Source organism: Balearica regulorum, chromosome 25 (assembly GCF_011004875.1).
Source record: "Balearica regulorum gibbericeps isolate bBalReg1 chromosome 25, bBalReg1.pri, whole genome shotgun sequence".
Lineage (NCBI taxonomy): Eukaryota > Metazoa > Chordata > Aves > Gruiformes > Gruidae > Balearica > Balearica regulorum.
The window spans coordinates 6910283-6923183 of NC_046208.1; the positions used below are offsets into that span (position 1 = coordinate 6910283).

At 42.7% G+C, this 12901-nt stretch overlaps 1 protein-coding gene across 1 annotated transcript in view; it reads right to left on the reverse strand.

Moving 5' to 3' along the window:
- Positions 1–12901, reverse strand: part of IPO9 (importin 9) — a 43341-nt gene that overhangs the window by 6664 nt on the left and 23776 nt on the right. The window contains exons 13-20 of the mRNA XM_075775858.1: positions 11792–11931; positions 9930–10089; positions 8325–8551; positions 7970–8118; positions 6905–7033; positions 5359–5634; positions 3464–3630; positions 552–685 (exon numbers count right to left, since the gene is read on the reverse strand). Of these exons, the coding sequence (XP_075631973.1) occupies positions 552–685; positions 3464–3630; positions 5359–5634; positions 6905–7033; positions 7970–8118; positions 8325–8551; positions 9930–10089; positions 11792–11931 (1382 nt within the window). The remainder of the gene's footprint in view (positions 1–551; positions 686–3463; positions 3631–5358; positions 5635–6904; positions 7034–7969; positions 8119–8324; positions 8552–9929; positions 10090–11791; positions 11932–12901) is intronic.

Consider the following 12901-nt stretch of genomic DNA (forward strand, 5'->3'; position numbering starts at 1 on the left):
AAAATTTGCGGTTCAGCCAGTTAAAATAAGACAAGTCTTATGCAGAAGATCGGCCAAGCTTTCCTTAAAACTGATCTCTAACTTGTTGAAATCATTGCTGATATTTGCAAAAGTCTCTCTCGTTAAAAAAAAAAAAAAAAAAAATCACTACATGCACTAAACACATTTTCCTCTCAGAGAAGCTACTAGGCATCACGAAATTATCAATTCTATCTCATTAGACGGAACAGGATGATGCAAAATAACACTGAGTTATTTTATTTATTTATAGGGAATATTTATATATTCCCTATGCCATAATCACCTCATTCACTTATATTAAATCAGAGACATCAAGAGTCTTCCAAATCAGTCTTTGGCAGAATTAAGGCAAATAATGGATATGTGAAGTACATGATGTATGGATTAGCTCTAAAAACCAACATGCACCTTCTCCAGGAAATGTCTCCCACAGCTTTGTGCGATCTGAAAGATGTGTTTTAAGGCCTTTCATAGTTTCTATTAACAGGAAAAAAAACCCCACTGATAAAACCAGCAAAATGATTACTTACTTTTGGCTGACTTTGATCGTGTCCGTATTCCCTCATCCATATTAAATATTTCTTCTCCCTTTACCCTAATGTCCTGAAGTCGCTTGTCATCTGTGTTGATGCCATACTGAAGGAGTTTACACAATGCTACAGAGCTGGGAAGCAGGAAATAGGAAAATTGCAGATCAGAATTGCTCTAAACTGCCTGGCTTTCACAGTGAATTGTGAATAGGGAACATATCTCCAGAGCAGACATTCAGATGCTCTTCTTTCTACACTGTTGCCAAGAACCAGCATTACAGAATTTTCCTATTTCTCCTGTTTTGTGTCAGCATCCAAAACTGCACTCATCTCCTGACCTGCACAGCTAGCCAAAAACTGACAAAGCTTTGGATTAAACACTAAACAGTGCTTACACACATTAAAGTTTTTTCCAGTTCAGAAGGGCCCCAAGCGCAACTACAGGCTGGGCAAGGAATGGATTGAGAGCAGCCCTGAGGAGAAGGACTTGGGAGTATTGATTGATGAAAAGCTCGACATGAGCCAGCAATGCATGCTCACAGCCCAGAAAGCCACCCGTGTCCTGGGCTGCATCAAGAGAGATGGGACCAGCAGGTCGAGGGAGGGGATTCTGCCCCTCTGCTCCACTCTGGTGAGACCCCCCTGCAGTGCTGCATCCAGCTCGGGGGTCCCCAGGACAAGAAGGACACGGAGCTGTTGGAGAGAGTCCAGAGGAGGCCACAGAGATGATCCGAGGGCTGGAGCACCTCTGCTATGGAGACAGGCTGAGAGAGTTGGGCTTGTTCAGCCTGGAGAAGAGAAGGCTGCGGGGAAACCTTAGAGCCCCTTCCAGTCCCTAAAGGGGCTCCAGGAAAGCTGGAGAGGGGCTGGTGACAAGGGCAGGGAGTGACAGGCCAAGGGGAATGGCCTGAAGCCCAGGGAGGGGAGATTTAGGTGAGATCTGAGGCAGAAATTCTTCCCTGTGAGGGTGCTGAGGCCCTGGCACAGGTTGCCCAGAGAAGCTGTGGCTGCCCCTGGCTCCCTGGCAGTGTTCAAGGCCAGGCTGGATGGGGCTTTGGGCAACCTGGGCTAGTGGAGGGTGTCCCTACCCATGGCAGGGCATAGGAACTACAAGGACTTTGGGTCCCTTCCAATCCAAACCAGTCTGTGATTCCATGATTAAGTTTAAACACACTCCTGAACCACCACGTGCAGATGAAGATGGAATTAAGAGGAAAGCAGTGGCAAGAAAGTAGTAATTTGGTTGATCTGCAGCCATGAACATCTCTTCTACTTCAGTCTCAAAGACCTTTTTTCATTTCTGGTGCTTCGCAGCTCTGCTACACTCAGATCTTCTAGTTTGCTCCCTTGATATCTTCATGTGTTCTTTCCATCTCTGCTGCTCAGATTTCTACTCCATACTTTCAAACCTTCTCCAGTTCCAGGCTGTTTTCAAGCCATACTGAGAATTACTTTGACTACAGGCTAAGGCCACCAATTTATGCTTGACTGAAACCTCTTTCCTGGCTCCACAAGTCTAAGGTTTGGAGCTCTGTGGAACTCGCTCTTTTTGTACTTTCACTTCACACCCTCTTTCTCTCCCACCCTATGGCTCTGAGGTCCCATACTGCTGGTTTGGACCCAGATCCTACATGTTACCCGAGTTGCCCAAAGTTTTCCCATCCTTTCATCATGCAAGTCAAGAGCAAATAGCCACTTCTTCAACCTGCCGCTCAAAGAGATGGGGATTGATGGGCACAGAAGGTGACAGTTATCTTTACGTTCCTTTTACTAACTCTGAACAAGAGGGTCGGTCCTCTGAGCAGGTATTGCTTTTCTTCTGTATGCAGAAAACACCTAGCATTTTCTAATGTACAATAAAAGTCACCGTTAACAAGCCAAATCAAAATGTTTAATGTAGAGTGGAGACCCATCAAGTCCTCCATACACAAAGAGCACTAATCTTGGACAATATGGAGACAGCACTGAACAACAAAGTTTAACCTTGTTCTCCCTGTCAGCATCAGCCTTGGCTTTTCCCTGTGGCCCGAAGCAGTATCAGGGGATCCTGCATCATCCCTGCTCTGTCAAAATGGGGATAAACCACTGCCCCTTGGGGTGAAACAGACCAAGTGTGACTGAAACCAGCACCAGACCCCCAAATCAGACTGCCTCTTCTTCTGCATGATCACTCACAAACTTCCACTTTAAACATGCTTTTTCTTATTATTTATTTCACAGGCTATTTGACTGCCTTATAGCAATAACACACCAACATGTACTAACAAGTGAGTTAACAGCTGGTGAGACCCCTAAGAGTGGTCTGTTAGGCTTCACATTTCCAGAAAAATCAAAGACAGCAGCTGCAACAAAATTTAAATTAACACAGAGCATTTCATGCCTTGGAATATAGTACTCAACCTCCACTGGAACACAAGTGTGCTCCTACAGCAAAAGGGAGAAAAAACTGTTTCAGCTGATTTCTTTATTGACTTTTAAGAGATCATTAAATCAACAAGAAGTCACCAGATTCTCTTAGGAAATGCTCTACAATGCCCTGAAACTCTACTGTAGTCTACAAAGGCAGTTTCACGTCTGGGAGCTGTTCTCATCCCATTCACAGAAGTTCAATCTCAAAAGCGCTCCCGCACGTGCAAGAGACACCCCCTTCCCCTTGGGTCACCCTGTTCCAGCACAGAAACACCAGGCAGCAAGAGGAGCACTTAGATGAAGATCAGAGATTGCTCCAATGACCATGGCTCTCCTGAGCTGAACTGACAGTGCAGGAAAAAATTAATTTTGTCCAACACTGGTACACACTAAGCCAAGCCAGAACCAGTTCCCCTTTCCCTGACACCCAGTGCATTTAATTGCAATGGGATGATCAGTCAGCTAACATTAATGCACGGATACTGCTGATAAAAACATCCTACCTGACTTTGCCTTCATATTGCCCATAGAACAAGTGCTGCCGGCTCATCCATTCGGCCATTACAAACTCCAAGGCCGGCTTGCCAGTTGGTCCGGGGAGACTACACAGGAACTCTAGGAGTGGTTCCAGTTGTGAGTGAACCAAGTGAGCAAACACCATGATCAAGGACTACAGGAGGAAAAAGGAAATGTTAGCTGTACATAATTTAATACCTGAAAATATTTTATCAAATATTCAAGTAACTGAGTTTTCTGCAGGCGTATAGACTGTGCTTACCAACCCCAAGAGGAAGACAAAGTATAACCCTCTAGCAAGACACCCTGTGCCTCAAGAGCAGTCAATAAACTACTGCAGTCAACAGCAGTATTTATTCCCCACCAAAAACACAGCAGGAACAAGTTTACTCACACTCGTGCCCCAAACTAACAAACCTTCCTAAAGCAAAGATTAAAAAGCTATTTAAAAATATCATAGGTTGCAGTTGACTTTTGACTAGCAAAGATAAATGGCAACACTCAGACGCTGCAACTGCCCTCGTTTGCTCAAAGGACCAGAAGCCGTACACACGGTTCTATACACAGAGCTCTAAATCTACGCATATGTAGCAGAAACATGTCTCATCATCAAGCTAAGGAACTGGTCTAGAGCCAGAACTCATATGCTCTTCCCATTTCACCCCAGGATTTCTCACCCCAGGACCACCCTTCTCCCACATCATAATTCAGCAGCACTTTTCCAATTCTGAGTCCACTTTGAACACAGATTTTAGGGAAAGAATTGTAAGTTTTAGAAAGGTTTTTTTACAATATGCAGCTTTACAGTCCAGGGGTAGAATGCATATGCTGCGTACATCTAAATGTAAGTCTCCCAGTCTGAGGGCATCTCTGTAAGCTTCCTCAGAGAAAAGCTGCCCACCTCCAGAGGCCCATCTTTCACAAAGAGATTCAATATTGTGAAAAGCTTCTTTCTCTTTCCCTGGTTATAGGGGCTTTATCCTTCAGATTTAAGCTTCTGGATCTTTTAAATCCAAAAACAGGCAAAGTGAGAACCATTCTGAACAGTTAAGAATCAACAGTGTTTCCAAGGGCAGGGGAGGGGAGAATATAATCAAGGCTTTAAGATCAAATCTGTGCTGACATCTGAACGGCCTTCTTGACTCACCACGTGCTGGCTTGAAAAATGCACATACAAAAAAATCACAGAAATACAGAAGATAAAAGGGTTAGAACAGAGTGAGCCTCAGCCAAGTGCCTCAGTGGGGGCAAAGGTGAGATTTTGCCAGAGGCAGAACTCCTCAACAGTGCCCGCAAAACACTGGCTGAGAAACCAGCTGCTGCTGAGAAAGGGCAGCCATCACTAGATGCTTTTAAGGGCACAGACAAGAGAGACAGGAGAGAGAATGAAGACCACTGGTATAAAAATCATTCCATAAAAGTGTGCCACTAGAAGTAGGTCAAGGCTACAAGAGATGATGATGCTCTTGTCTGGCCTCCCACCTGATACAGGCCAACTACACCTCCCATCCACCAAAAGTTCACCTTGTCTCAACTCCCAGGCATTTATCCTTCAAATACAGCACAAAAACACGAAAACATGTGCTGCCTTTGCCACATCATCCGTACGTGGGCAACTCTTGTCCCCCCTAGAGGTTCACTGCTTGCAAGCACAAGATCATGAGGGACTAATTTAAGGTCTATTAAAGCTTACCTAGAAGAACCTGGCTTATCCTGCAATCCGGACAACTCTGAGCAGAGCAGGCATTTTCCTGACTACAAGAAGATACGTAGAACCTCCAATTGCAGTAGCCATAAACAATCAGGCACACAACTGAGAAAAACCTGACAATTTCTTTTCCTTACAGTTCTACTTATTCTCCTGGGTGCCCAGCCTGCTCACCTGCATTACACTGAGCGTCTCCGCTTGTTGCATTTTGCTCAGGATAGCTCTCAGGATCTGGTCCAGATTCTCTCCCAGCTCACTTCCTGCTTTCGAAATTAAAGTGGAGACCAGCCTGCCCACAAAGGCAGCGGTGAATTCTGAGGTTCTTGGATCTAGAAGCTGGCTCACCACCTGCATCACATACCACAGTCCATTGTGGCCTTGCTCATCATGCCATTGTGCAATTTGCTCCAGCGCCACCGAGACATAAGCACGCAGACACTCGCCACCATTCTAAATGAGAAAAATTATCATATTAGAAGTTCTCTTTCTAGGTAAGGGAGCAGGGAGGTGTGGGAAGACATCTCCTTTCATCACCCCAAAAAGACCCTTAGCCAAGATGAAAACAATGGGCAAGCTGGTGGCATCTGTAAAAGATCCAAGCTCTGTAATGTGCAGTAAAATGAGTGCCTAAATTTAAAAATAATTTCTATGGACTTCAGTTCATTATCAAGTACAAAACTCTTCACTGCCCAGGCAGCTCTTAAGATCATCTAGTAAATACAAAGACAACCCAAAGTAGCTGCAGTTTTGTGCCAGTCTTGTTACCCAGGGAAATTCCAAGAGATTCTAAAAAACGAGAGACAAAGACAGCAAAGCATAGCAAGAACAAAATGCAACCAGCAGCCAAGTTGCAATCTTTTTGAATTCTTCTTAAAACAAAGATCCAGCAGAGCAATGAGCATGCTGGTCTCCAACCTCTTCTTGCTAGTACGTTGTTTAGGGAAAGCCATTTCTATGGTCTGGTATTCACATGCCAAAGGGTAGCTGGCACTATAAAACTCCTTACATAAGGAATGAAACCAGCTTTATTATTTATATGGCAGCTACTAGCTGGAATGAAAAGGCACCCTGCACTTTTAGCCTCTGCTGCTTTTTCTTTCTTGCTTAAATACTCTAAAGGCATCATCAAGTAATAGCAGAGCCTGCCAAGAAGCACAGCTCAGGCACTACCACTGTTTGAGATGAATCCTTGCTCTCCCTCCATTCCATACCTGCCTCAGTCAAAAAGAAGTTTGCCCTCCCCTTCCCACCCAGATGAGTACAGGAGAAAAGTGCTAGAAGGAGGAGGTCTAGGAGCTCTTTTGCTTCCCTATGCCTGAGCGTGTTCCTCATGACAGCCTCAGCCATTCCTAGGTGTGATGGAAGTTACTATAGGGTAAGAAAAGCAATAGGGTTTTGGTTTTTTTTCATTTGGGTTTCGGGTTTTGGTTTGGTTTTTTTAATGTCCTCTAGAGCCTTAAAATAGAAAAAAAGATCAAGGCTGCTGCTTTACTCACTCTGCTCCTCCAAATTAAGGAATGATCTGTTAAAGTCATCACAGGCCCTTGAACAGCAGTACTTTCATGATAAACTGGAGGTGGCAGAGACTCCTGAGGAGCTGCCGATATGGCTACTGGCAAGGAAAGCCTGGGCTCCCTTAAAGGCTCTGCAACCTGTTTACTTGGTCACCTCTCTTGGACTTGCATAGCCCTGCAATCCTTAGCACTCCTCACAGTGTTACCTGCATAGTAGCATTGTCATCTGTGTTCAAGCTGCACTGAGCCACTGCAGGGAACGCTTGGCAGATCAGGAGCTGGGACAGAGGAGGTTTTGTATTCCTCACAACCGTGGTCAGTATATCAATAGACGTCTGAAAGGAAAACACAAACAAAAGCACTGTTACAGCAGTAGCTATAGAACGCTAAGTCAGCATTACCCACCACTGGTGCAAGCATCAAAGGCATAAACTGGAGGGATGTGAGCCAGCACTGCGGTCACATCCTGATTTTACAGTCTAGAATATTTTTTAAATCAGAGAACCTTGGAGCCATGCACCCACAGCGTCACTGTATTTGACACGGACACATGGTGTGCGCCGTAAAAGTTCCCACGGCAGTACAAACGTTAAAAGCTGTGTAACCACTTAAATATGGCCAACAGTTTCATGGTACCCTGATGCATGCTAATCAGTACAGCCAAAGAACTGTTCTAGCTGACTTGTTCCATTTTGTTTATATTGATTTAAATTTACTTTAATTACCCATGAGCAATTGTTACAGTCCTACCAATCAATAGGCAGATTATAAGCATACTGATAAAGATGTTTATGGGTTTAAATCCGTACAATCATTCTACACAGTCAATGCTTAATCTTTTACAAGCTGACTTTTTATAGAAAGGGCAAACCTGTATAATTTATCTCCAGCAATTTATACATGTGACATATAAATCAGAAAAAGCCTTAGAAAAAAGTGCAAGGAACAGTCACGTAGCCTGCTGGAGAGCATTCCACCAGAGAGGAGACTGTTATCAGTGAAAGATGGCTACATCAAAGCAAAATGACTCTGGATTCACTACAGACACTGGAAGAAGGCCAGAGGAGCAGTTTAAAGTTAACTTTTGGAAGCATCTCCCCCCACCTGCAGTTTGCCTTCTCTCCACAGAGACCTGAACCAATGACTGTAGTCATTGTTCCAAAGCAGGTTAAAAGCAACCTTTCTACTCTTCGCAGACCAGCCATCCTCTACATTAAAGAACAGGGAATCATCATCTCCAGCTAAGACCATGTACCACTGGTAGCACTTACTGCACAAAGCCCTGCTGGGATCTTGTCAGCAGGGGCCTGCATGATGCTGACAAGAGTTGGTATAAGCCTCATCTGCATTGGACCCTGGCAGGCTTCTATCTGAGCTAGCTCCTTAAAGATATCTTGGGCAAGAGAAGCAACAACTGGATCTGGAGAGAGAAAGCACCATTTACTAAAACATACTAACAAACACATCTCAATTTTTGCTACCACTGTTTTGAATAGGCAAAGCAGCAAGTTTCCCTTCTAGCTTTACCACAGGAATCAATATTCACTCAATTAGCATTTAAGTTTTCAGCACCAGGATTCAGTAGCAAAAACAACTGTACTTTGAGAATGTAACTTGAATGCATACCATTACTGTACTTCAAAAATATTGCAATCGTGAAGGGGCAGATTTTGTTCTCCACGCTTGCTGTAAATGCTGGGTCTACCGTACAGACAATGCACAGCGTCTCCATCACAAGGTTCAGGACCTCTGAACTGAACTGCGTGGCCAAGTGGATCAGTCCATCAAGAATACTAGGAAGGAAAGGCTGCAACACATGGGTGCTCTCAGAGATCTTCAGCTGGTCACAGTAGCTAGACAAGAAATTTGTGATACAAAAGTACATACTGAATATATTGAACTGATATATACATTTAACACTAGTTGATATGTGTACATATATATATTTATATAAGGGGTTATTTCAAGCCACCTATTCTTCTTCCTTAAGTTCACTCCTCTAGGACTCTCCCCATCAGTCTACTATTCCTCAATCTCTCAACAGCTCAGCTATCTTTCCTCCTCATTTCAGCCCCAATGGTTTGCAAAGGCAGAGTTGAGCCAAGTGATATTAAAAGCTTCCACCACCTCTTAGTAACAATTATAGAATCACAGAATCCCAGACTGGTTTGAGTTGGAAGGGACCCCACAGCCCATCTAGTTCCACCCCCTGCCATGGGCAGGGACACCCTCCACTAGCCCACGTTGCCCAAAGCCCCATCCAACCTGGCCTTGAACACTGCCAGGGAGCCAGGGGCAGCCAGTTTCTCTGGGCAACCTGTGCCAGGGCCTCAGCACCCTCACAGGGAAGGATTTCTGCCTCAGATCTCACCTAAATCTCATCTCCTTCAGTTTAAACCATTCCCCCTTGTCCTGTCACTACACTCCCTGATAAACAGTCCCTTCCCATCTTTCCTGTAGCCCCTTTAGGCACTGGGAGGCTGCAATTAGGTCTCCCTGGAGCCTTCTCTTCTCCAGGCTGAACAGTTCTTTCAAGAACTGTCCACCAATGGAGAAAAAACAGTCTGAGTGAGAGACTCACTGCTTACAACATCTTTAATCACCATGTTCTACAAGTGAGCTAGGGAAGAAAAAAAATCATTTCAGGAATAACTAAGTTGTAAGTCTCTGCCTTTATCATTTCAGTGCAAATAGAAGACAATGTGGTTTTGGGGAGTGGGGAAGAGTAGTTCTTTTGGGTGTTTTTTGTGTGTTTGTTTTTAAACTAATGTTCAGGTCTCACATCAGAATCAATACAGCAGATCTTCCCTTTTTCTTCTTGCAGCTTATTCACAAAAACAGGATGCCAACACCACAACCCCAAACATCCCTTATTGCTGCAATTTGCTCCACAAGCCCATATTATGTCATTCAGCCACTTTTGACTGAACAGGAGTAATTTGGGGTTCATTTTTATGCTTTCCATTGCTACCTAGTTCTGCTCCTCTTTGAGACCGTATCCATCATAACAATTTATTGTAGCCAACCTTGAATCTCAATTTCATATTCCTCATTAGAGTTATTCTATTTTGAACCTGCTTGCTTACACTTTTTAAGTTGACATCTATTTCATTCAACACAACTACTTCCAGTCTATACAGAAATATTATTAATAGTTTAACATACCAGGTTTTTAAGTGTAATTTGTATAACCTGTCCCCGGGACTTTGGAATATCTTAGGGTTTACTCACCCCCAGATAGCTCTGACTGCAGAAATTCGGACAGAAGGAGGCTGGGTTTCGTGCAGACCACTGACAGTAGCTTGCAGGAACTGCTGGATTAGTTCTGGAGACATCGCCACTGTGAAACGGCTGGCAGCCCACAGAGCACGACCCAGGAGAAAAGGAGACACTGAAACAAAACACCCAGTGGTTTTAGAGTAAGTTTTAAGAGTTTAAAATTACAGCTGATTCCATCCATTATCCCAAATTTTGTCATTCCAGTAGGAAAATGGTAGGCCATGACACAGAAGACCAGTATGCAGGCATATAAAGAATTTTTATTCGTGGGCAGATCCACTTTATTTCTCTTAGTTATTTCAAAAAACAATTTCTCATTTGTTTAAAAATACCTAAAACATCTTCCCGCAACTAGTTACACTTGAATTTGTTCATCAATACAGCAATACAGTTTTAGTGATCACCAGAACAAAAGTAAAGGAAGAGAATGAAGGCTTTTTCAGAAATTCCTATTCATCTAGCTCAATATTCTGTCCCCAACAGCAGCAAATAGCAGAAGTTTATGTGAAAGAATTAGAGAACAAGAGCACACATACCATGATCTTTTACAGATTATTTTTCTAGTTTCCAGCCACCACCTTGTAATTACAGAACATAATGTTCAAGAGCACCAGACACACAGTGAATACTCACTATCTACTCACTTGTTTACACTTATCAAGGTATGAGGTATGTTTATTGCGCTTAACCCTTCTGCCCTTTCAGGCCAAAAGTATCCTTATCTATTTAGGCTATCCTCAAACAGATCTCTCTATTTCTCAGCATCTTTACTGCCATTATTTATACTCCTGCAAGTATTAATTTTAAGATAAGGACAGAAAAAACTCCATGCTAGATATATAGCTTTATACATAAAGCTTTGTTTTCTAAGCAAGTATTATAAAAAGCAAGATTTCTTTGTCTTATTACCATTACTGAGCATTAAATGGACATCCTCTGAGAACCATCTACATACTGAATCCAGGAGCCCCTTCTAGAGTACAACAGCTCATTTACAACCCAGTACCACATATGTAGATGTGTGTAACTATAAGTAAATAGTCAAGGTTGGTTTTTTACGTGCACTGCACATTATTGCACACTTTGCACACTATTTCTTCATTCAAAATTAACTAAAAAAAAAAAGAAAAAAACTTCGTTGTAATAAGCTAAACAAATGTTTCTTTGATGAAAGCATCCAGCAATTTATCTGCACTGACATGACTTAATGTGGACTCACCAATAATGCTAATATTGGCTCAAACTTATCAAATTTTAATTATTTGCAAGGACTCTCGAGGTCTGACTTACAACAATTCCTTTGACTTTCTTGCACACTGCTGTAAGATAACATAGAAAGCAGAAGTCTGCAGAGATCCCACTCAGCTAAGATTATTATTTGAATTCATGTGCTATGACTAGTGTCAGCCCCAGCGTAAAGAAAATGGGGTGGTACGTTGCTGCAGGAATTCTGAAGCCTGTTAAACACTGCTGGTGTCTTTCCCAGAAACGGATACAAGACAATAGAACAGCTATTTTCCACCAAGTTCCCCTGTACAATTGCCATTCCATCTCCAAGCCCTACAGGCTCAAGCATCCAGACAACAATGAGTTGCAAGCAACAGCAGAGTGTCCTACATTCAAATGACTTATGCTAGACCTGGTAGCACTTGTGAACTCACAAGACAAGATTTATGCCCTTTCACATGTACAAAGTGCACAACTCCACACCACCACATCCGCACAGCAACGCGATTCATCAGATGCTTTTGTTTGTCAGAGATTTCCAAGGTCTGGCATGCAGCAGTTACTCAAGTAATGCAAGGGCACTGTACCTGAAAGGTTGAGGTCTGCAAGAACAACATTTGTCAGGAAGCCGTGCATATCAAAATGTATTCTACCATTCTTCACACTGTCTGTAATAATGGACTTCACAGACCCCAGGGCCAGCATACAAGCTTCATGTATTTTCCACCTGCAAAAGAATTCAGATGCCTTTAGGTTTTTCCCCCAACATCGCCTCACTAAATAAAGAAAAAATCTGAAGTGAAACCATACAAATTTTTTGGTTTAAGCTACCGCAACTGTTTTCTTGATCCCAAAACAGAGAATTGAAAAAGGCTCTGAAAGGAATGAACATCTGCAAAACTCAGCAAGTTGGGGGCTTGGAAACTCACCCAGGACAGGCAGCATTCTCAATCACTTTCTAAAATACCAGTTGAATAATTGTTACTTTTGGTACCAATTTTGTTCCCATAATAAAAAAAGAAACGAGATTTTTCTATGAAGGCTTACATTTCCAGCTGTGCCGTACTTGATTATTCTATGTGCAGAAGCACTGTGATACCCGGTACATTAACGGTTTAAAAATGTCTATTTTTGCATTACGTTTTGTTAATTGTGATGAAATAGGGTTATGGGCAAATGCCACTTCTCCTTGGTTTTATTTGTGAAGCAAATAACCTATTTTAAAACATGTCACAATTAAGGCAGACAGGGACTCAATGTCCAATTTCTCTGACATTGAATTACTGCTTACTATACAGAGTGGCTACTCTGCCACTAATGTTCAAAATAAGCACAAACACTGAACTAATGCACTGTAAAACCAAGAGAGAATAGTTATGGAACAGCAACCAGGTACTCTTGCAGTTGAGCCTTCTCCTCCTATCCCCAAGTAACATTAAAAATTGCAACTTTGAAGTTCTAAAATTGAACACACACATCTGCGTAGAACACCTGTATCTCTCCTTTACATCAAGTAAAATAAGATATGCCTGAAATTTTGAGCTCAATTAACTGAACAGAAAGTGAAAGTATTGCCAATTTCTCTTCAGACCGTGTATAACTATTTATCATTTCCAATGATATGTTTTAAGGAATAGTCAGGGTCTAGAGGGAGGGAGCTGGGAACGGCTGAAAGTATTCCCCATGGAGATTTCATC